The following is a 24,065-nucleotide window of genomic DNA, read 5'->3' on the forward strand; positions in this document are numbered from 1 at the left end:
GGAAACGTTAAAAGCTTTTACAGGTAATCAGTTCAGAGTTAAACAGGACGTCTGGTGCTAGAATGATTGCTCTCACTCTCATATTTGCGGCATTAGACTGGGCCCTGTGTGGTTGTTGCAATTTTAAATAACATTGTTATTATGGTGTTAGGTGGGGGGTTTTGATACATTTTTTAATCGACAACTAATCGATTATGAAATTAATCGATTACTATTTTCATAATCGATTAATCGGCCACTAACATAATGGGGTTAAAAAAAATAACCTCAAAAATTAGCCCTCTAAGGGAAAAAAAAAAAAAACATATCGCTACTGTAAATATTACTTTCACTGTCCCATAGTAAAAAATTAACCCCTTACAGTAGCGATTATCTGTTCTTTTTGTACTAATTTTCGTTTTTTTAGCCCCATTATATTACTAAACATCTCAGGCCTGGGTCACACCTCCTGTATTTTTAGGCGCTTTTTGCAGAAACACACTACAGTTCATTTCCATGGTTTCCTATGGGAAACGTTCACATCCATGATTTTTTTCAGATGCTGTGTATTTGGAAAAGACCAGGACTTTTTGTGTTAAAAAAAAAATAAAAAAATAAAAAGGTGCTATTTTGTTTCAATATAGTTCAATGGAGAAGCCGCAGAAAAGCATGCAAATGCATTTTTTTCCCCGGCAATTTGTGGTTTTCAATCTGCCCAACAACAAATTGGTCAAAAAAAAATAATTCAAAAATGCAAATTGCAGCAAATTTATTATTATTTTTTAAAGGTTATAAACCGATTTAAAGGGGGAGTCCACTGGGACTCCGCGTTTTTTTTTTTTTTTTTTTTAAAAAGCCAGCAGCTACTGACTTTTAAAATAGTGACACTTACCTGTCCAGCGCGCCCGCGATGTCGGCACCCGAAGCCGATCTCTAGGTCGTCTGTCGGGTCCTGCTGCCGCCATCTTGGGTATGGGAATCAGGAAATGGAGCCTTTCGGCTTCATTTCCCGGTTCCCTACTGCGCATATCGCACTGCGCAATAAGGACCCTCCCCGCTGCCTCTGGGATCTGTGCGTTTCCCAGTAGGCAGCGGGGCACTTGCGGGAAGGGGCGGGAAGGGGCGGGCACTTGCGGAAAGGGGCGTAAGTTACGCCCCTTTCCGCAGAGAGCTATCCCGGAAGTGGGTGCAGTTACCTGGATTATCCAGGTAACTGCACCCCCCTCCCCCCTGAAAGGTGCCGATTGTGGCACCGGAGGGGGGGGAGGGTTCCGATGAGCGGAAGGTCCACTTTAGGGTGGACCTCCGCTTTAAGCGAAAAAATAATCAGCCAACTAATAGATTATGAAAATAATCGTTAGTTGCAGCCCTACTCAGATCTCTCTGCCCTTAAAAGCACCTGATCAAATAGAGATTGCTTAGATCAGATGCTTTACAATCGGATAATGGCTTGTAAACAACTAACCGAAACCAGAAGTGACAAAAGCCTTGTCGTCACTCCTGGTTTCATACACCATGGAGGTGGTGTGCTGACCCGATCGCTCACATCAGTCCTGGGCTCCCCCGTTCCACCGGGCCTAGGGCAACCCTCCTGTAAAAAGCAATCTGATGACTTAAAAATGGCTGGCTCAAAAAAAAATAAAGGGGGGGTACCAAGTCCATGACTACAGCTGATGCCATGATACTGGTAGAGCCACTGAAACCAGAGGACATATAGGTACGTCCATTTGAAGTGGTTAAATTGTTATGGGTAACAAACGAAAAAACTGTTTAGTAGATAAACTAAAACACTTTTTGACTGCCTTCACTACTGATTGATATTATATAAACAAGCCTCAGCTTGTCTTTGGTTACTGAAAATTATGAAAGCTTTGGAGATGAAGTCAGGTGGAACACACAGGAGACTACCCGAGCCACCGAATCGGTTGCTAAAGCAACTACAGTACAAATCATATGTTTGTTTCTTCTGAGAGAACCCATGGGTTGTCTGCAACCTATAGAAATCAGGTAGGAAGAATATAAAAAGTGAAAACAGAAAGCAGCATAATAACTTAGGTCTTCCACTCATGATCTTTTCTCCCCAATTCAAAGCAGTTTTGGCACATTGCCATTAACAGACTTCCCTTGGAGTACTTCTAATGAAAGAGCCTGGGACTATCCATAACTGGTTTATCAATCACTTGATTATTATTTAAATAGGGGCATGAATGGTATGGACCAGGCAGAACCAGTCAGAGATTGGAATGCATTGGACTGACTCAGCAGCTAAGGTTTATTTGTATAAGTAGGCTGTGTTATATAAAGGGCTTTATGGAAATATAAGAGACAGCAGCTTATACACACACGAGGAATGGCATGCTGCCATTGTTTAATCACAAGATCCAACTAATGGCACATTCTTGTCACAAAGGCAACAGTAGTATGGCCAGCATTGACACATAACTGAACACCACATTGAAATGCTTTGACAGCTAAACACACTTATACTCCATTCGCTTTTTATGCAGACAATGGTCAGTCCATGAGATCTCATACTCTCACAGAAGGCAATGGAATTCCAATGTACCATAATGCTGTGTACACACGATCAAACAATCAGGTGGAAAAGTCAGACGGACAATCCGCCCGTGTGTGGGCTCCGGTTGACTTTTTATTTTTTTTTTTTTATTTTTTTTACACAAAAGTCCGGCGGACTAAGAAAGTAGTTTTGCATCAAAATATGTCTGCCGGACAATACGGCTGTGTGTGTGCTAGTCCGCCGTACTTTTGAAATGAACGGACTTTTCCCGCACGGAGAAAAATCCGCTCATTTTAAGCTTGGCTTGAGGTAGCCAGGACCAGCGAAGGAGGCGTCGCTAGCCCGTCACCTGGTATGGAGTTAAAGGGGAAGCCCTACGCCGAAAAAAAACGGAGTGGGGGTCCCCCCAAGGTCCATATCAGACCCTTATCCGAGCATGCAACCCGGCTGGTCAGGAAAGGGGGTGGGGACGAGCGAGCGCCCCCCCCCCCCCCGAGCCGTACCAGGCCGCGTGCCCTCAACATGGGCGCGGCCCCCCCACCCCAAAGTACCTTGTACCCATGTTCAGGGCTCGACAAAACCCGGTCGCCAGGTCGCATTGGCGACTAGAAATAGCGACCTCGCGCCTGGGGCAGCACAGCTGGGGGTATCCTGTGTCTGTGGACCCCCCCAGCGTGATCGCGTCGGGCCGTTCCGCCGGCGGCCGAAAATTTAGGCCGCGGCTTTGAGGCCTTCTGCGGTCCTATGATTCCTTATGGAATCTGGCGCCCTCTTGTGGTCGCCGTTGGTATGACAAACCAGCAATGTTAATGAAGATTCCTCTGCCTGTATTATATTACCTGCCTCTTCTTTCCTTTATTTAGAACCCCCTAAACATTATATATATTTTTTATTCTAACACCCTAGAGAATAAAATGGTGGTTGTTGCAATACTGTCTGTCGCACCGTATTTGTGCAGCGGACTTACAAGCGCACTTTTGTTGGGAAAAATAATTTAGTTAATAAAAAAATAAGACAACAGTAAAGTTAGCCCAATTATTTTTTATATTGTGAAAGATAATGTTACGCCAAGTAAATTGATACCCAACATGTCACGCTTCAAAATTGCACCCGCTCATGGAATGGCGACAAACTTTTACCCTTTAAAATCTCCATAGGCGACGTTTAAAAAAATTCTACAGGTTGCACGTTTTGAGTTACAGAGGAGGTCTGGGGTAGAATTATTGCTCTCGCTCTACCGATCACGGCGCTACCTCCTATGTGTGGTTCGAACACCGATTTTTATATGCGGGCAGGACAGGGCGCATTTAAAAATTATTATTTTTTCTGTTTTATTTAAACTTTTTTTTTTTCCACTGCTCTTTTAAAAAAAATGTTGTGTCACTTTTATTCTTATTACAAGGAATGTAAAAATCCCTTGTAATAGAAAAAGCATGACAGGTCCTCTTAAATATGAGATCTGGGGTCAGAGAGACCTCACATCTCATATTTACACTAAAATGCAATTGAAAAAAAAATTGTCATTTGAAAAAAATAAAATGTCCCTCTAAGAGCTATGGGCAATGACTTGGAGACGGGGGGGCGGCGACGGCGCTGCTATCTTCCCCTCACTCGTCTCCATGTCAGGCCAGGGACAGGTCCGGATCGTCGTCACGGACCTGGCTCCTAACTTTTTAAGCTGGCTCCTAGATTCCAAGCAAATTTGTCAACCCCTGCCCATGTTGATGAGGACAAGGGCCTCTTCCCGACAACCCTGGCCGTTGGTTGTCGGGGTCTATGGGCGGGGGGCTTATCAGAATCCGGGAGCACCCTTTAATAAGGGGGCCCCCGGCCCCCCACTCTATGTGAATGAGTATGGGGTACAATGTAAACTGTCTTTAACACCACACAAGGGTTAAAATAGTTTATTGCACAGCTCCGGGGGTCTTCTCGCCGGACTCCTCCGCTATCTTCTGCTCTTTTGCTAGCTTTTTTACTAGCGGAGGAGCCCAGCTTTCTTCTTCATCGCTGCCCTCTTCTTCCGACTTCGGGGGTCTTGTTCTTCTTGCCAGGCCTCCACGCCTTCTTCTAGCTCTTTTACAAGCGGTGGCCTAGTCTTCTGTCATCGCTGCCGCTGTCTTTTCTTCAGCTGTTGCCTCATCGCTGTCTCTGGCCCCCAATGACAGGCACGCGGCGACTTATATAGGGACATCGCCGGATGATATCCCCGCCCATTATGATGTCACAGTCCCAGAGGATGCTAGTCCACCGCAAAAGTACCGTGTGTGGGCAGGTAGCTCGCTCGGACAGTCCGGCGGTTTGTCCGCCAGACTAAGTCCGCCGGATAGTCTGATACGTGCGTACACGGCATAAGAGACAAAATTCACATGATTGTCACTGCATCACAGTACACAAAATATAGGAAATGTAGAGTACAACACAATACTAGAATGCACATTTCTCCCTATTATAGCTGTAGCCAAATAAATCATTTGTTTCTTCAGACCAGAAGACTTGGTCCTAAACAGACTTTTCAGATTATGGTGGGGTTTATTTCACATTGACTTTTGTGATCGGATAGCAGCAAGCTTTTTTCTGGTGACTTTTCATGATCATTTGAATACACCGCCTGAAATTGCCAACAAATGGAAGAATAAAAATATATTTGTATCTGCTACATTTCATGTTTTGCATTTTTCCTGAATGGCTAAATTCAGGAGTGCAACAAAACTGGAATATGTCCATTTCAAAGCAAGTGTGTTACTTGCAGAGAAGGTGCTGGATGTGTAAGATTAACCTCTATGTTGTGTGCATTGGTGCCCCCCAACACACTTGTGTTTCAGTGCTCTGTATGTGCTGCACGGTGGCTCTGGAGAAGTACTGGAGGCGAATATGGGAGGAGGTAGCAAGGGAGCTAGAGAACAGGAGGTTTTAGGAGGAGCAGAGAGGGAGATTTGAGTTAAATCTTCAGCTGAGGTTAGTGACGTAGCTGGGGGCGATGTTGTGTTTAGCATTTTGAATTTTATATGATGGGTTGGGGGAAGCCAGTGAAGTGATTGGCAGCAGTCACAGATTGGTTTACAAGGTGTACTGGTCTAGCAGCAGCATTCATAATAGACTGAAGGGGGAGATAGCTTGTGTAAAGGTAGGCCAGTGAGGAGGGAGTTGCAGTAGTCAAGGAATGAAAATATATATATATATATATATATATATATATATATATATATATATATATATATATATTTTTTTTTTTTTTGGTGTCACCAATTAGGAAGGGGCGAATTCTGGAAATGTTGCGGAGGTTAAGGCGGCAAGATGTAGCCAGTGATTGGATGAGGGGGCTGAAGGAGTGGTCAGAGTCCAGGATTACACCCAGCACCTTGGCATGTGTAGAGGGACCAATGGTTGGGCTGTTGATCTCAATGGTCAAGTCATGGGGAGGAGACTGGAGAGGAGGAAATATTACAAGCTCAATTTTTAAAAGCTTGAGGAAGTGGTGATACATTCATACCGATATGTCGCTCAGTAAGTTTGTGATACATGAGGAGATTGAGGGTGTAAGTTGAGGAATGGAGCGATAGATCTGGGGATTATCAGCATAGAGGTGGTATTGGAAGCCATAGGAGGTTATCAACTGCTTGTATGAGAGCGATAACACCAAATTGAACATACCTGCTATCCATTCACACCCGAGACCTTGTAACACTAACTAGTCACATGATACTGGGGAAGGAAAATGGCTAATTGGGCCCAATTTGGACATTTTCACTTAGGGGTGTACTCACTTTTGTTGCCAGTGGTTTAGACATTAATGTGTGACATAACTAGTGAGATACTGTACATGACGCATTCCCTGAACGCAGAATTTCTGTATTAGGATTATTCAGATGGCTGACAATACCAATCCAATGCTTTAAAAGGGGTTGTAAAACCTTTTTGGGTTTTACCCCTAGTGCATTCTATGGTGCTACAGCCCCCCCAGCCCCCATTTTACTTACCTGTAACCAGTCCTCCTCTGTAAATCTAAAGTGGTAACCTGAAAAAGTTTTTAAAGCATCGCCTATGGATAGTAAAACTAAAAGGAAGTTTGTCGACGCTGCACAGGCCTGTACAATTTTAAAGTGCAATGCATTTGGTAAAATTAACAAAAAATGTTTTAAAAATTGTGATTATTGGGTTTTTTGCATTAAAAAATATATATATTTCTTCCAAAAAAAAAAAATAAAGCATTTGAAAAACCACTGCAAATACCATGCAACATAAAAAAAATTGCAAAACCATTAAGTTATTCTCCATGGCCTCCGCTTAGAGAAAAAAAAAAAAAAAAAGGATAGGGAGATTATATAAGCAGAGACCCTACCCTAGGGAATAAAATGGCGGTTGTTGCAATATTTTCTGTCACACTGTATTTGCGCAGCGATCTTTCAAACAAAATTTTTGGGGAATAAATACACTTCAATGATTTAAAAAAAAAAATAACTAAAACAGTAATGCTAGCCCCGTTTTTTTTTTGTCTGTTGTGGAAGATGTTACCCTGCGAGAATTGTGATTCTCATTTTAGCTAGAATCGTGCAGCTCTACTGTGCAGTCACATGATCCCCCTTCCACTCTTCTTCCCCGATCTATGGAGAGCAACGGGAGGGGTTGTGACATCAGCCGGCCAACAGAGGGAAGTCATGTGACTGCACAGCGGCATTGAAAAGGCTAAATACCTTTTCTCACACCGCCGCTGTGCAGTCATGTGACTTCTCTCTGTTGGCCGGCTGATGATACAGTGGAATCTCAGCCCCTCCCATTGCTCTCCATAGATCGGGGAAGAAGAGCGGAGGGGGATTGCGTGACTGCACAGTAGAGCTGCGCGATTATGGATAAAATGAGAATCGCATTTTTTTTGCTTAGAATAAAGATCACGATTCTCGCTGCGTAACATCATCTTTCACAATATCCAAAGAAAAAAAAATTTGGGCTAACTTTACTGTTTAGTTTAGTTTTTTTTTTAATTGAAGTGTATTTTTTCCCCAAAAAAAAAAAAAAAAAAGACTGCTGCACAAATAGTGCGACATTAAAATGGTGGTCATTGCAATATTTTTTCTCTAGAGCAGTGATGGTGAACCTTGGCACCCCAGATGTTTTGAAACAACATTTCCCATGATGATCAACTACACTAAAGTGTATGAGCATCATAGGAAATGTAGTTCCATAACATCTGGGGTGCCAAGGTTCGCCATCACTGCTCTAGGGTCTCTGCTACAAATTATTTCCCTAGCAAAAAATACAGATTTTAACTTATAAGCAACAAGTGTCAGAAATAGGTTTTGTTTTTAAGTGGTTAAACTGACTTAGTTTACAGACCAAAGCTCATCCCTTTTATCTAAAAAAAGGGGGAAATGTTACTTTGTATCTCTTCTCTATATCTCAGTGCTGAGGAATGTTGATAAACATTTGCAGGCTTGTTTTTTTTTTTTACACTTCTCAGCTCTACACTGTTCACATAGAATCGCGGAAACGTCTGATTAGGATCATAAGGGGGTTAAATAGAAATCGTGATTTATTTATTTTTTAAAGTATAGCAAAAGTTTGTTTGGCTGTACTTCTCCTGTGGATCACAGGAGTGCAATTAATTTTGCACTCCTGCGACCCGTTTTCAGCAGAGAGTGGGCTGGAGTCCACTCTCTGCCGACGTCACAGATATAAGTCCAGGCACCGCGTCATCCTGACCACAGAATCTAGATCCGCCAGGTGCCTGGACTGACACCCGGCTCTGCCTCTGAGTTAGCCGCTGAGAGACAGAGCTGGTTGCCCCTGGCCCCTTCACAGCCCAGCGCTCCAATGAGCGAGGAGGGAGCAGAGTAGAGATCTGTAGACTGTCACTCACGGAGCTCTGAAAACCGAGCAATCAGCGGTGTTCGATTGCTCGGTTCTCAGTGCAGAGGCGCTGGGGGACAGATGAAGCATCGGACCGATGGTGCATCCACCTAGGCAAGTATGATGATCCCCCCCGATCCTTTACTTCTCTTTTAATGATTAATTGTGCAGCTCTATAGTTAATGCCTGTATAATCCAGAGAGGATTACATGTATCTTTGCTGCATATTGCAGTTGAATAGTGGCGGGAGGGGCAGGAAGGAGAGCAGCTCTCACGCTAACTGGCAGGGAGGCTCAAAGCAGAGAGTGCGATGATGGAGGCATGTAAATTGACCACGGGTATCATGGCTCAGCAGCCATGATTACTGTGGTCCACACTAAGGAAGCGCTCAGGCGTGTTTGCAGCTCCGCGTGCCCGCCAGGAAGCCGACACATCTGTGGCTGCACAGATCAGAAAAATGTCTCACTACCTGTGATTGCCGTTGCAGAGTGTCAGCTTCCTGGAGGGCGCGTGGAGTTGAACACACCTGAGCTCATCCATAGTCAGCACAGACAGGGGGACACAAGAACAGACAGGATCAGCCAGGTATATTACAACATAGAAAGGGACGAATTACACAGCACAAGCACTGTGCTAGAGGTCGACCGATATGGGTTTTTCTCTGGCCGATGCCGATATTTAGAAATCATGGCGGCCGATAGCCGATATATGATGCCGATTTTTTAGGGCCGATATGTTAGGCCGATTTTATTTATTTATTTATTTTTAATCCCCCTTGATCTAACACACCTTTCCCACTGGGGCGTTTTAAGGCGCTTTTGGGCTAAAAATAGCGCCTGTAAAGTGCCTGCAAAATGGCTCCCCTGCAGTCTGTGTGAAAGACAGAGTGCTTTCACACTGAGGCGATGCGCTGGCAGGATCTTAAAAAAAAGTCCTGCAAGCAGCACGTTTGGAGTGGTGTATACCTCTCCTCCACCACTCCTGCCCATTGATATGAATGGGCACCACTGCCGAAGCGCATGCAATGCGATTTGGCAGCGGTGCTTCATGGGCGCATTTAACCTCTTCCTTGGCCGCTAGCTGGGTTATATGTGCCCCACTAGCAGCCAAATAGCACCGCTAAAATGATGGTAAAGAGCCGCTAAAACTTGCGTTTTACCATCAACGCCTGCCCGCTCCAGTGTGAAAGCAGTCTTCATAAGTGATACAGAAAATTTCTTACACTAAGGCCTCTTTCACACTGACGTGCCGTTCAGGCCCGCCTGTCAGTTTTTCAGGCGGACCTGAACGGGTGCTCCATAGAGCTCTATGGAGCGTCGGATGTCAGCGGTGACATGTCCGCTGACATCCGACCCGCTCCGATCCGAAAAAGTGTGACGGAGGAAAAAGCTATTTTTCCATCCGTCTGCAGATCGGATGACGACGGGCACTGCGGTCCGTCGTCATCCGATCTCCCATAGGGGAGAGCGGCGCTGTGACAGGTCCGTCCCTGCGCAGTGTGCAGAGACAGACCTGTCATCTCCCTGCTCAGCGGGGATCGGCGGAGTGATCCCCGCTGAGCAAACGGACATCCACGGGGCGGATCAGAACTGATCCGCCCTGTGTGAAAGGACCCTTAAACATTTATTAAACAAAACAAACCTCCAATCAGTTTACTTGTATGTATGATTTAGATAAAATATATATATATATATATATATATATATATATATATATATATATATATATATATATATATATATATATATATATATATATATTAAATAAAAACAGGTAGTCAAAACTTTTGGACAAAAAAAAAAAAAAATGGGCTAACTTTACTGTTTTTATTTTATTTTTATTTTTTAAATGATGTATTTCTTTCCCAAAAAAATGCATTTGAAAGACCTCTGTGCAAATGCCGTGTGACATAAAATATTGCAACAACCGCCATTTTATTCCCTAGGATCTCTGCTAAAAAAAGATATATCATTTTTGGGGGGTCTAAGTGATTTTCTGGCAGAAAATAAAGGATTTTTACTTGTAAGCAACAAGTGTCAGAAAAGATTTAGTCTTTAAATGGTTAAACTGAGAACTTCTACACAGAGATGACTTAATTCATTCAAGTGTAAACATTGTATCATTTAGTTCTTTTCTTGGAAGTCTGCCCAGAGAGGAGGAAAGTGTTGCTATGACGACTCAGTCAACTTAGACTGACTTCTATACAGAAGCCATTTCAAAGTCCCGCTGTAGTTCTAAATCGGCTTTTTATCAGCACAAATCGGCCGATGCCGATTATTTAAAAAACGGCAAATATCGGCCGATATATCGGCCGGCCGTTATATATCGGTCGACCTCTACACTGTGCTATAAATCATGTCACTTCAGCCTCGGAAGGATTTGCCCCCTTAATGACCAGGCCATTTTTTTGCGAAACGGCACTGCGTTGCTTTAACAATTGCGTTGTTACAAAGTTGTACCCAAACAAAATTGGCGTCCTTTTTTTTTTACCCACAAATAGAGCTTTCTTTTGGTGGTATTTGATCATCTCTGTTTTTATTTTTTGCGTTATAAAAACAAAGAGGGACAATTTTGAAAAAATAAAAATTATAATATATACACACATATATATATATATATATACATACACACACACTTATTCATCAGTTTAGGCCAATATATATTCTTATACATATTTTTAGGGAAAAAATAAAAACAATAAAAAAAACACGTAATAGGCGTATATTGATTGGTTTGCGCAAAAGTTATTGTGACTACAAACTACAGGATAGATTTAGGGACTGTTTTTTTTAATTGTTTTTACTAGTAATGGCGGTGATCAGAGCTTTTTAGCAGGACTGCGACATTGCAGTGGACAAATCTGACCCCAAATTACACTTTTTGGGGACCAGTGACATTACATTGATCAGTGCTATAAAATGCACCGAACAATGTAAAAATAACACTAGCAGGGAAAGGGTTAACACTAGGAGACGATCAAGGGGTTAAGTGTGCTCCCACTGTAAGGGGGGGGGGCTACCAGGGACATGACAGATCACGGTTCCTGATCACTGGGAACAGTAGCTCTCTGTCATGTCTCCTGTCAGTCAGAAACGGGGATCTGTTCTGCCTCTATACTAGGCAACTACGGGTCGCTGGCGGACATTGAGCCTGCCGGACCCGCATGCGCACTCCCACACCCGTGCAAGCCCAATGTACAGCGATTTGCGCAACGCTGCCAACCTTCCGCGGTATATCTGCGTGAAATGGTCGGCAAGTGGTTAAAATTAATTTTTTTGGGGGGTTACAACCAGTTTAAAATGGAATTCATCGTGTGTATCCATCAGATTTCCCTCTATTACTTTACTGGGGACAACTCAAAATTTGGGATTTACTTTCAATGATAAACAGAACAAATTGAGAACCTCCTAACGGGGGGGGATGGGGTGTCGTAAACGGCAAAAAAAAAAAATAAATACAGGGGTTCTAATCCATCTGCAATCTATTCAAAAACGAAAAAAGTTTGGATGTTAGCTATATTTTATTGGTTAAAAAAGCAGCAACTGGAGTATCTGTAGCTGTTAACTTTTTTTTTTTTTTTTCAGAAACATTTTAGGGTTCATTACAGAACTATCCCCTCCTATCCTTACAGCTAAGAAAGCAGGCAGCTTTGCTTCTATTAGATCTGCTGCTGCCATAAGGCTGCCCATATGATCAGACAGGACCCCAGCCATTTGATGGCTGACATAAGAAGACCAGTAACAGGCCTCATTATCACAGCATGTCCCGGATGTGACGGGGGTGGTGGGCGCAGATAAATCGTGGTTTCCTATCCTTCCAGGTACTATATCATGGAGGCAGGCTGAGATATGGAGTCATGTACAATCAACAGAGGCGGGCTGTCTCATGTCTGGAGATCAGGCAGAACTAAGTGACGAGCTTCTATCACCTGTAGCGGTGTGACCGCACTACAAGTCCCAGAGGCCCCCAGCCCCGCCCTACACACACATAATGGACTACAAGACGTCCGGCGAGCTTTAGTCACCGACTCCAATCATCTCTGAGCTCCGTCTCCGGTAATTCGTACTAAACAAATCACTCACCGATATAACTCCGGCCACCTTCCGCCATCTCTACCTCAACGGAATACGGTCTCTACGTCACTTCCTGAAGGCAGAGCCCGCCCAAGCCTTTCCACGAATCACTGGAGCAACCATTCAGCTTCCCGCCACCATTGACGCACGTCCAAGGACAGGAGTCCGAACACTAGAGGGGAAGAGGCGGCTCACTGTATGTCCGCAATGGAGAACTTGTGTACAGAGTGTCCTTTCCGGTGCCTAAAGTACGGGGATTCCTGTGGACTTTCCTTATTATAGGGGACTTTCCAATAAACTGTCTCTAGCGTGGTCTTCTAAATGCGGGCATATTGATGTCGTTATTTTTATTGAGTGAAAGTATTTCCGGGCACTTCTTTATGTTTTTCAAGGACAACTGTGCTTTTGTGACACTTTTTGTTTACAAGTTTAAATCAGTACATTATATATAGAGCTGCACGATTCTGGCCAAAATGAGAATCACTATTTTTTTGGCTTAGAATAAAAAGATCACGATTCTCGCGGCGTAAAATCTTTCAATTTATACAAAAAAAAACTGGGCTAACTTTATTGGTTAGTTTTTTTTTTTTAATTCATTAAAGTGTAATTTTTTTCCCCAAAAATTGCATTTGAACGACTGCTGTGCAAATACAGTGTGACATAAAATATTGCAACAATCACCATTTTATTCTCCAGGGTCTTTACTAAAATAAAAAACACTGCGCAAATACCATGTGGTATAAAAAAATAGCAATGATCATCATTTTATTCCCTAGTGTCTCTGCTAAAATTATATATATATATATATATATATATATAATTGGGGGTTCTAAGTAATTTTCTAGCAAAAAAAATGATTTTAACTTGAATCCAACGAATGTCAGAAAAAGGTTTAGTGTTTAAGTGGTTCAATTTCCCTCATTTTCACACCAGAGTCTATTCCTTTGATCTAAAGGACAAACTGTCGCAATTACGATGATTTACTAAAGGCAAATCCACTTTGCACTGGGAGGTGCAGTAGCTGTAGATCTGAGGGGAAGATGTGAAATGAGGGGAAGCTCTGCTGATTTTATTATCCAATCATGTAAAAATGCTTAGAGAAAAAAAGAATAGGGGACTTCGGACTTTTTAGGCACCGTTAAACAGAATATATGTTTTTATCAAAAAAAGTTTTTATTACAAAAAAAAACACATAAACAATTTATTACAAATACCGGTAGTTAAAATTCACCACAAATATTAATAAAGATATAGTATAGTAATATTGCTACCATATCCTATACTATACTTAGCGATATGGTAGAGATATTACTATACTATATCTTTATTAATATTTGTGGTGAATTTTAACTATTTGTAATAAATTGTTTATGTGTTTTTTGTAATTAAAACTTTTTTGGATAAAAACATATATTCTGTATAACGGTGCCTAAAAAGTCCAAAGTCACCTCTTCTTCTTTCTCTAATGATTATCCAGGATGTGGCACATTCTCTATTAACTTGTATCCACAGTACCACTATGTGTGATGATACAATCAAATGTATTGATTCCAAGTAAAAATGCAGTTTTTTTATTTTCCTTGCATGTCCCCCTCAGATCTACAGCGACTGCACTTGCAGTGCAAAGTGGAGTCGCCTTTAGTAAATAAACCCCAATGTTTCTATTTAAGTTCCACTGCTAAAGAATGTTGTGATTCTTGGCAGACTGCCCGTTTTTTTTTTTTCCTTTTTTTTTGGGATTTCCCACAGTGAGCATGTCAGCAGGTACGTCGGTGGGAGACGTCAGATGCTTGAGAATGGGGGGCGTGGCTATAGCGCTCCTGTTCGGTGCATGCATGCTCCTTCATCAGGCGTGGGTTCCGGCCATTACTGGCAATGTTTATATAGGGAAGGAGGAGAAAAGGGAAGGGACGGTGTCCAGAACTGTAACTTCAGCCGACCAGCATTGGTTTTGGGATGTGGGTCATACATACATCAAGTTGAACAATCTTTGTTAAAAGCAAAATAAATGAAAACGAAAAAAAAACAACATATATATATATATATATATATATATATATATATATATATAATGTATACATTCTTCAAATGTGCTTTAAAAAGCATTGTTTTCCTTTTCATGAACAAGGAAATAATGATGTTGGGCTGGTATGATATTTTTTCCAGGGCTGGTTTTTATTCCAAGTCCTGCCCTGGACGCATACCATGGTGACGGCAAGGCACAGATCAGAGATTGAAGAATACTTGGACGTTTACCGTCCATATACGATTATGCATTTTATCTTTGCCATACTCCAGTAACTGGCAATGGACCAGAACAACTCCCTATAATTATGCCTAGGTATTCATACAATTTGTATAGAGCCTAATGCTACCAAACAAGTTTTTATACTTGTGTATATTTGTAATAAATTCATATTTTATTATCATCTATTGTGTATGTGCTTACCTCAGAGACCGTGACATATCCAGGAAAGTCCCATAACCTCATGGGGGAGTGGTACTCTCTCCAGTTTTGTTCTCAAGGATATGGATATGACAGCCTGTCCCTAGAACTGGTCCAACAATTTCCAGTATGTATACAGTATCTCACAAAAATGAGTACACCCCTCACATTTTTGTAAATATTTTATTATATCTGTGCATGTGGCAACACTGAAAAAATTACACTTTTCTAAAATGTAAAGTAGTGAGTGTACAGCTTGTATAACAGTGTAAATTTACTGTCCCCTCAAAATAACTCAACAAACAGCCATTAATGTCTAAACTGCTGGCAACAAAAGTGAGTACACCCCTAAGTGAAAATGTCCAAATTGGGCGCAATTAGCCATTTTCTCTCCCTGGTGTCATGTGACTCATTAGTGTAACAAGTTCTCAGGTGTGAATGGGGAGCAGGTGTGTTAAATTTGGTGTTATCACTCTCACTCATACTGGTCACTGGAAGTTCAACATGGCACCTCATGGCAAAGAACCCTCTGAGGATCTGATTTTTTTTTTGTTCTACATAAAGATGGCCTAGGCCAGTGATGGCGAACCTCGGCACCCCAGATGTTTTGGAACTACATTTCCCATGATGCTCAACTACACTGCAAAGTGCATGAGAATCATGGGAAATGTAGTTCCAAAACATCTGGGGTGCCGAGGTTCGCCATCACTGGCCTAGGCTATTATAAGATTGCCAAGACCCTGAAACTGTGCTGTAGCATGGTGGCCAAGACCATACAGCGGTTTAACAGGACAAGTTCCACTCAGAGCAGGCCTTGCCATGGTCAACCAAAGAAGTTGAGTGCACGTGCTCAGCCTCATATGCAGAAGTTGTCTTTGGTAAATAGACGTATGATTGCAGCCAGCATTGCTGCAGAGGTTGAAGGGGTGGGGGGGTCAGCCTGTCAGTGCTCAGACCATATGCCACACACTGCAACTAATACATCTGCATGGCTGTCATCCCAGAAGGAAGCCTCTTCTAAAGATGATGTACAAGAAAGCCTGCAAACAGTTTTCTGAAGACAAGCAGACTAAGGACATGGATTACTGGAACCATGTCCTGTGGTCTGATGAGACCAAGATAAACTTATTTGGTTCAGATGATGTAAAGCGTGTGTGACGGCAACCACGTGAGGAGAACAAAGACAAGTGTCTTGCCTACAGTCAAGCATGGTGGTGGGAGTGTCATGGTCTGGGGCTGCATGAGTGCTTCCGGCACTGGGGAGCTACAGTTCATTGAGGGAACCATGAATGCAAACATGTACTGTGACATACTGAAGCCAAGCATGAGCCCCTCCCTTCGGAGACTGAGCCACAGAGCAGTATTCTAACATGATAATGACCCCAAATACACCTCCAAGACAACCACTGCCTTTCTAAAGAAGCTGAGGGTAAAGGTGATGGACTGGCCAAGCATGTCTCCAGACCTAAACACTATTGAGCATCTGTGGGGCATCCTCAAACGGAAGGTGGAAAAGCGCAAGGTCTCTAACATCCACCAGCTCCCTGATTTTGTCATAGAGGAGTGGAAGAAGACTCCAGTGGCAACCTGTGAAGCTCTGGTGAACTCCATGCCCAAGAGGGTTAAAGCAGTGCTGAAAAATATTGGCGGCCGCACAAAATATTGACATTTTGGGCCCATATTTGGACATTTTCACTCAGGGGTGTTGTTACCAGCATTTTAGACATCAAGGGCTCTGTGTTGAGTTATTTTGAGGGTACAGCAAATTTACAGTGTTATACAAGCTATACACTCCCTATTTTACATTGTAGCAAAGTGTAATTTCGTCAGTGTTGTCACATGAAAAGGTATAATATAAAAACATTTACAAAAATGTGAGGGATGTACTCACTTTTGTGAGATATTGTGTATATATATATATATATATATATATATATATATATATATATATATATATATATATATATATATATATATATATATATATATATATATATATATATATATATATTTCAAAGATAACCATTCATATATGTGCGACTTCAAGTCGTGCCGACTTCAAAGTAGTCCCTGTACTACTTTGGTCTGACTTTCATGCCAGTTGAGGTCGATAGACCTCAAGTTTACACAGGCATTCCCTGAAATCACATCAAAATCTTGGAAGTGTGAAAGGGCCCTAAGGATGACAGTTCCTTTTTATGAAGAGATCTAGAGTCATAAAGACCCCAAATCTCTTCTTCACCTTTAAGCCCTGGTTCACATTGATGTAATTTGGCATGTGTTTTGACATGTCAAATCGCATGCCAAATTGGCGGCTATTGCCCACAATGGAACTGTCCGAAATGGTGTGACGCTGACTTTGCGGCACCACACCAATTCCCAAAAGTAGTTTCTTTACTGCTGTAGTGATATGGAGTGTTACCAGAAAGCTTCGTACCTTTCAGTGTTCTAAACTTTGTTTGTCCCCATGATTATTCGTGCAGCCAGTGACCTCATATCTGTGTGCCAACAAAGTGAGTTATGGGGCGTATAGTCCTCTCTGAATGTGCTGCTATGCATCCATGTACCCTAAGACTAAAAATCCCAGGAACCCTGGCAGAGTCCTGAAGATTGCTGGGAGAGATGATAAAAGGAGCTGAGAAGCCCGCACACGCTCTCTTTCCCCTGGGCCTGATGCAAGACAGATCTCTCTGTATGACAGAGAGAGAGAGAGAGAGGTCAGGGCCTACCATGCGGAACGCTACTCCCACTAAGAGGCCTACTTCTGTTACCCGCTGTTGGGCATTCTGTTACTAGCATTACTTACAGTGCCTACCCATCGGTGCAGACGTGTGGGAAAAGTCACTACAGAAGGCCGAGACAGAGTATCCGTTGCTGGAGTGTTGCCATCTGTGTTCCTGTCTAGAAGACCTCAGATTGATTTGGGTCGTTGGTGAGAGAACAAGCTGCTCAATCTTTATTCACTAGCACCAGTACAGAACACCATGCACACACACACACATCTCTACCCAAGAACATTTTACTGCATTCCTGGAACACTGTGCTCAGATGCCTTAGGCCTTCATCACCCAGAACCAATTGTTTCATCTACAACAATATGGATTACAGCTAACAAGCTCCAACTAGCTAGCGAAGAATAACAGATCTGCAACGTGGAACTATAATGCCATTACTTATATATTTATGCTTCCTATAACATCAGCGGGAGATTAGCTCTCTCATTAGAATAACATAGGCTGTCTAGATTACATCTATCTAAGTGTGACCACATAGCTAGTTAACTGAAACATCCACTAGGAGGTGACTTCAGATCTGAATATAGTGTACACTTGTGTATATAGCATTATCCATCGTTTAACCATGTGTCTTCGGGAGGAATCTGTCTCCTGAGTTGGTGCTGTTATCCCAGCTTAGTGGATATATCCCTTCCTTTTGTGAAATAACTTCCCATTTGGGCTCAAGTAAAATATTTCTGAACCTTAACTGAGTTGTTTGATTTTTGCTTTATAGTGTTAAGAAGATGTCTGAACATCATGTCAGGTGGGTTGGAAGGTTCACTTGGTCATGGCTGTGCAGATGAGCAAGTAATTCTCAGCAGTTCCCAAGGGGGCCGTGCTACACTACTTTTGGCGATTTCAGGTGCCATTTTAATAGACAACTGTGTAGGAAACCACACAGATGTTTCTGAAATCGTCAAACTTGCATGCGGGAATGAAATTGTGCGAGTTAAGCTGAAATCGCACAATTTCAATCCCGCATCAATGTGAATCAGGGCTAAAAGCAAAAGATCAAAAATATTTCTTATTTTTTTGATCTTTTGCTTTAGAAAAAAAAATTGTTTACTTCCACCCTGGAGCGGACATGACATCATGATCATCAGTCCAGTCCTCCAAGGCCAAAAAGCCAATCAAAGCCGATCTAGGGGCACTGTGATATAAACGGGACTGCACTGTAAAGAAAACTGTAATGATTACAGTCCCCCTTTACAGTGAAGTTCACTTTTCATCACAGTGCCCCTATCAATGACAGCCCCCCATCACAGTTCTCCTTGCAGTCATGCCCCCCTCTCTGCCTCCCCTGCAGAGTGCTACCTTTGGCAGGGCAGAGGCAGGATTCAGCCTGTGTGTCCTCTACTGGCTCTCCCACCCTTCCAACAATGTCATCCTATCAGCAAAGTAGTCCTCATCCTTTCTTATTTTTCACTCTATTTTTCTCTTAAGCCGCGTACACACGGGCGGACTGTATGGCCAACGTAGTCCGTCGAAACACATTTCAGCGGACAGTGTGCTCGTGTGTGGGCTTCAGCGGACTTTTTCAGCGTGCAGTCTGGCGTACTAAGTATTTCGGAATTTCCGTAATACTGTCCGTCATACTTTGGTTTCAGCGGACAATCCGCTCGTGAGTAGGCTAGTTCGACGGACCAAGAATGGCGCATGCTCAGAAAGGATTTACACGGCGAAAGGTTGCATTGCTGTGTATTGGACTTCCTATTTCTAGTCCCGTCGTACGTGCTGTACACGTCATCGCGCAAGCTTTCGACGGACTGTTTGTGCATCCGTGTGTGGTCAAGTCCGTTCATTCGAAAGTAGGACGGACTGTCCGTCGGATTGTATGACGGACTAAGTAGGCCATACAATCCGCCCGTGTGTACGCGGCCTTAGGCTACTTTCACACTGATGCGCTTTACAGGCGCTACATCGCTAAAAATAGCGCCTGTAACGAGCCTCTCCTGTCTCTCCAGTGTGAAAGCCCGAGTGCTTTCACACTGGAGCTGTGCGCTTGCGGGACGGTAAAAAAAAGTCTTGCAAGCTGCATCTTTGCAGCACTGTAGGAGCAGGGTATACACTCGCTCCTAAAGTGCCCCTGCCCATTGAAAACAATGGGGCAGCGCTGCCAAACCGCCACTGCAGCAGGGCTTTGTGGGTGGTTTTAACCCTTTTTTGGATGCTATCGGGGGGTTAAAACCACCCCGCTAGTGGGCGAATAGCGACGGTAAAGTGGCGCTAAACAAAGCACCACTTTACTGCCGACGCCCGGCCCAGTGTGAAAGTAGCTTTATTTTCCTCTCCTTTGTCTCTTTTTCTGTTTCTTTTTTCCTTTTTTCTCTCTTTCTCGTCTTTTCTCTTTATATATCCCCCTTTTTTTCTATCCATTCTTCTTCCCTCTTCCCCCTCTTCTTCCCCGTTTCTTATCTCCTTTTTGCCACCATTCATCTTTATTTACACTTTTCTGTGTCCTCCATTACTCCTTGGTCTGCCTTTTCTCGTTTACCCGTTTTTCCTTCGGTCTCCTTTCCCTGTATGCACTCCCAATCTGATGGCTTCACTTCTAATGTTTACTGTCTCCTTCTCTCTTCTTGGTTTTTTGAGTGGACATAATCTGCCTAGGTGGGGGGGGTCTCCTGACATCATACTTTTCTATGACATCAACAGCCCCAGCCCTGGAGCGCCCCCATTGCCTAGCTATCGCCGGCTGCAGAGCATGTGTGTGGACAGCGATCTCTGTTTTGATTGGCTCCGACCTGCTGCCTAGCAACCACGGATCCCTGCACTCACAGCTGTCAGTGTTCAGATCTCTGGCTCCTCCCGCCCCTGCTTTGCTGATAGAGGACATAGTCGGCAGGGCAGGAGAGCCTAGTGAGGCGACACAGACATGGCCGCATAGCGGGAGGTGAGCTGCAAACGCGGCCTGTGCTAACCTTCTACAGGCCGAGGTCGTCGCTTACCTCCCGCTGTGCAGCCCGGTCACCAACAGGCATCGGGCCGTGGCCCTGAGGTTAAGCCCGGCTGGTGTGCCTTATGGCCAGTCCGGGCCTCGCGAGTACCATGGATGCGGGACCTGCATAAACGAAGTTTACAGTTGACCATAGCTAGTCGGGGGGAAGAGACGGGCAGGAGTACATCATCCAAGGGTCCCAAACTTTCAAGAAATTTGCTTTCTAATCCTTGAAAATACTAGACATCTGCTCATCCACCATCAGAGTGGTCATTCTGGCTTTTACTCCCCGAAAAGCAACAGACGGAGTCTTCCAGGCCTGGGCTATAGTGCGCTTGGCAGATATAAAAAGGTATGAGGCCAGTTTCCGCTGATGCGCAAAAAGACCTGGTATAGGATAATGTAAAAGAGCCAGTCGTGCATCTTTTTGAATTGTTACATGAAATAAGGATTGCAATTGGCCAAACACTCTGGACCAGAAGCCGATCAGACGTGTGCATGACCACCATATATGTATGACATCCCCACACTGACCGCAATTCTGAAAACATCTGTTACTGCTACCAGGGTAAGCATGGGCAAGCCTTGCCGGGACCCAGTACCACCGCAGGAGCACTTTATACGCAGCCTCAAGAATGTTAGTATTAAATGAGCATTTCGCTATCGCTGTCCAAGCCTTACTCCAGTCTCCCCCCTCAACACCCGAACCAAGGTCTCACTCCCATTGTGTCACATAGAAAAGGGTCGACAAAGATGACCTACCATTCAGGGAGGCGTAAAGCAATAAAATAAGACCATGAGCCTCCTGGGAGTGTAAACAGGTATGCTCAAAGTAAGTCTTACAAAAGGGAAAGGAGGCAGTGCAACGAAGAGATAAAATCCAGTTGCGCAATTGTAAATAATGGAAATGTTCCTGCCCAGGGATCTCATGTGTCTCCTGGAGGGTCTCCCATGAAGAGAATGAGCGCATAGATAAAAAATGATGCACACTGGTAAAGCCATTGGAGGTAGACCAAGAGAAGGAATGGGGTTATTCCAGCCCCAGCAGAAAAAGAGGGTTGTTAACGATCGGTAATAGAGGCATGAAAGGGGACATCAGATTTTCCGAATATCATACAGAGTCCCACAATTTCAAGCCTTGAAGCATAAGAGGGTTTTGTGCCAGGGGGCGTAAATTATGAGGAAGCCAAAGCAATGCTTGTAGAGAAATCAGGGAGCAGTTAGGTAGTTCCAGAAGTACCCACAACAGGCTGTCAAAAATGGCATGCAACATAGATAGTTGAGAAATCTGGGCTGCCAGGTAATATTTGGCCAGGTTAGGTGCTCCCAGACCAATTTGCAACCTATGGCTGCTCCTGTCAAACTTTAACACGTGACTGTGTTTGTGCAGCTGCTGCGTTTCCATACACTTCCTGCATGCAGCTCCAAGGTGGATGTACACACAGCAAAAAGCTGCATGGAGGACATGTCCCATCACCCATCTGAATGAGCCCTAAAGCAGAAGAAAAGACATCACAAAAATTCTAAGTTTAGAAATGTGTCTAAACAGTCATGTCTCTGAAAAGAGATCTGTGTTTGGATCACGTTTTCATAAGTGTTTGACAGGCAGCGAGGAGGCAAAATGAATGCCTGTTTTGAACTTGTAAATATCACACCCACACACTGCGCCCATGTGCAATACGAGGCACTGGCCTTGCTTCCCCTTTCGTCTGAATGGGTCATGCTCACTGGCAGTACCACCTGCTGAACACAGCAGGAGCGTCAGGGATGCACAATTCATATCGCCCAACTCCTGGGTCACAGTTCCAGGTGGCAAGCAAGCAGCAGGGTTTACTTGTCAATTGGAAGCATTTGGGCAGCTGCTAATGCTTCCGCACCCCTCAGTAAAGTCCCCCCTGCTCGTGACCCTGCTATGTGTCCCAGCCTCTGCTTGCCCATCTTCAGTCTCTGGACCGCACAGAGAGGAGGGAGGAGAGTGGCCACACATCTGCTCTCCTCCCCACCTTGACCGGGAAAGAATGTAATGTAGTGTGATCAGAATTGCATTAAATTCAGTGTTAAAAACATTAAGAGTTTAAGTTGCCATAAAGCTCCTTTCGTTTTTAAAAGCCCCAGCAATTCCTAAAAGCCCCTCAGGTTTAAATATGGTTTTGTTAAAAAAAAATATCATCAGGACAAGTGGATTGGGACTTTGGACAAGTAGTTTTTTTTACAAAATTTCCAATCCCCTACTCATCCATTTTTGCCACAAATGTAAACACCCCCGCCCACTGCCTTTGCAGGGGGCACTAAAAACATAGCTTAAATGCATGTTTTTAACACCCCCCCAAGAGCAAGTCTAAACCAGCCCTTGCTCACCAGTCAAATGTTACTCCCATTTGTTTTGATCCTCCCTGTACATATTGTCTAATAAACAGCTTCTTAAATACTAAGCAAGACTAAAAGTCCTCCCTTGCGGCGGTCTAGGAAATGAAAAATCTCTTTTACTTAGGTTGGTTTGTCCCCAAAAAAAGTAATAGGGGGAAAATCTAGAAATGAGGACAATAGGAGTGGGGTCTCCAAGGAATTCCCTTAATTTGCCGGGATTTACTCTCACTTCCTGTCTGGCTATGGGACAGGAAGTGAAGGGAAATCTCCATAATGGGACAGAGATGGTGGAAAAAAACATTGACAGTGGTTATAATGCTCCCTTGCTCTATTCAAAAAAAAAAAAAAAATGTGCCTATAGTTCTACCCTAACCCTTGCAGCATGGGCACAGCCCCACTGCCAAGGAGGACTTTTAGTTTTTCCAGAGTTCAGGTTTAAAGAGGAGCTTTGCCTCCCTGTGTGACCTTTTCTATTCATTCTCCACTTACCTCTTTTACTGAGGTATCCTAAATTGTATTTTTATTTATTTATTGTAGGTATTTACTGTATACTGTATAGCCCTGACAATTTACACAGAGCTTTTGCATCTATATGTGTGTAGTACAGTAGTGTGTGCTACTAGTGTTCAGAGTAGGAAAACGCATATTCTGGCCAGGAATAACCATCATTGAATTAGGTCAGAATTACTAGAGCTCAGGGCTGGATGGCTCATCCTGGCAGCTCACTGGGGCCTCCACCTGGTGTTTGGAAGGTTGGAGAACCTTTTAGGACTAGAGAGTGGGGGGTTAGGAGGAACGGCCATGAATATTTATGGAGCCTCAGCCAATCCACAGGGGTGGGTTGGCATGGGCCTGAGACAACCACATAGATAGACACGGGCCATTCTAGCAGGAGAGTCGGATGGAGGAAAGCTGGCCTAAAAGGATCCTAAAACAGGAGGCAGTGGAATGATTCATGCTGGAGAGGCAGCGGGAGGGAGCAAGGAGAGATAGTGAGTAGATCAGCATGGTGCAGAGACAGACAAGTGGAGAGACTGCCATCTGCAGCAGGCCTCTCTTGAAGACCGTGTAGTGCCAAGTCTTCGTATAACCTTGCGCTGGGAGGTCTCTATGTGTGTGAGCC

The 24,065-nt window shown here is 43.6% G+C and overlaps 1 protein-coding gene across 1 annotated transcript in view; it reads right to left on the reverse strand.

The window, feature by feature from the left end:
* Nucleotides 1–12,584, reverse strand: part of NXF1 (nuclear RNA export factor 1) — an 88,287-nt gene extending 75,703 nt beyond the window's left edge. The window contains exon 1 of the mRNA XM_077455831.1: nucleotides 12,424–12,584. Coding sequence (XP_077311957.1) covers nucleotides 12,424–12,451 — 28 coding nt within the window. The 5' untranslated portion in view covers nucleotides 12,452–12,584. The remainder of the gene's footprint in view (nucleotides 1–12,423) is intronic.
* Between the last annotated feature and the right edge of the window lie 11,481 nt (nucleotides 12,585–24,065).

Source organism: Lithobates pipiens, unplaced genomic scaffold (genome assembly GCF_037356315.1).
Source record: "Lithobates pipiens isolate NorthernLeopardFrog02 unplaced genomic scaffold, aLitPip1_a1.2 Scaffold_10, whole genome shotgun sequence".
Taxonomy (NCBI): Eukaryota; Metazoa; Chordata; class Amphibia; order Anura; family Ranidae; genus Lithobates; species Lithobates pipiens.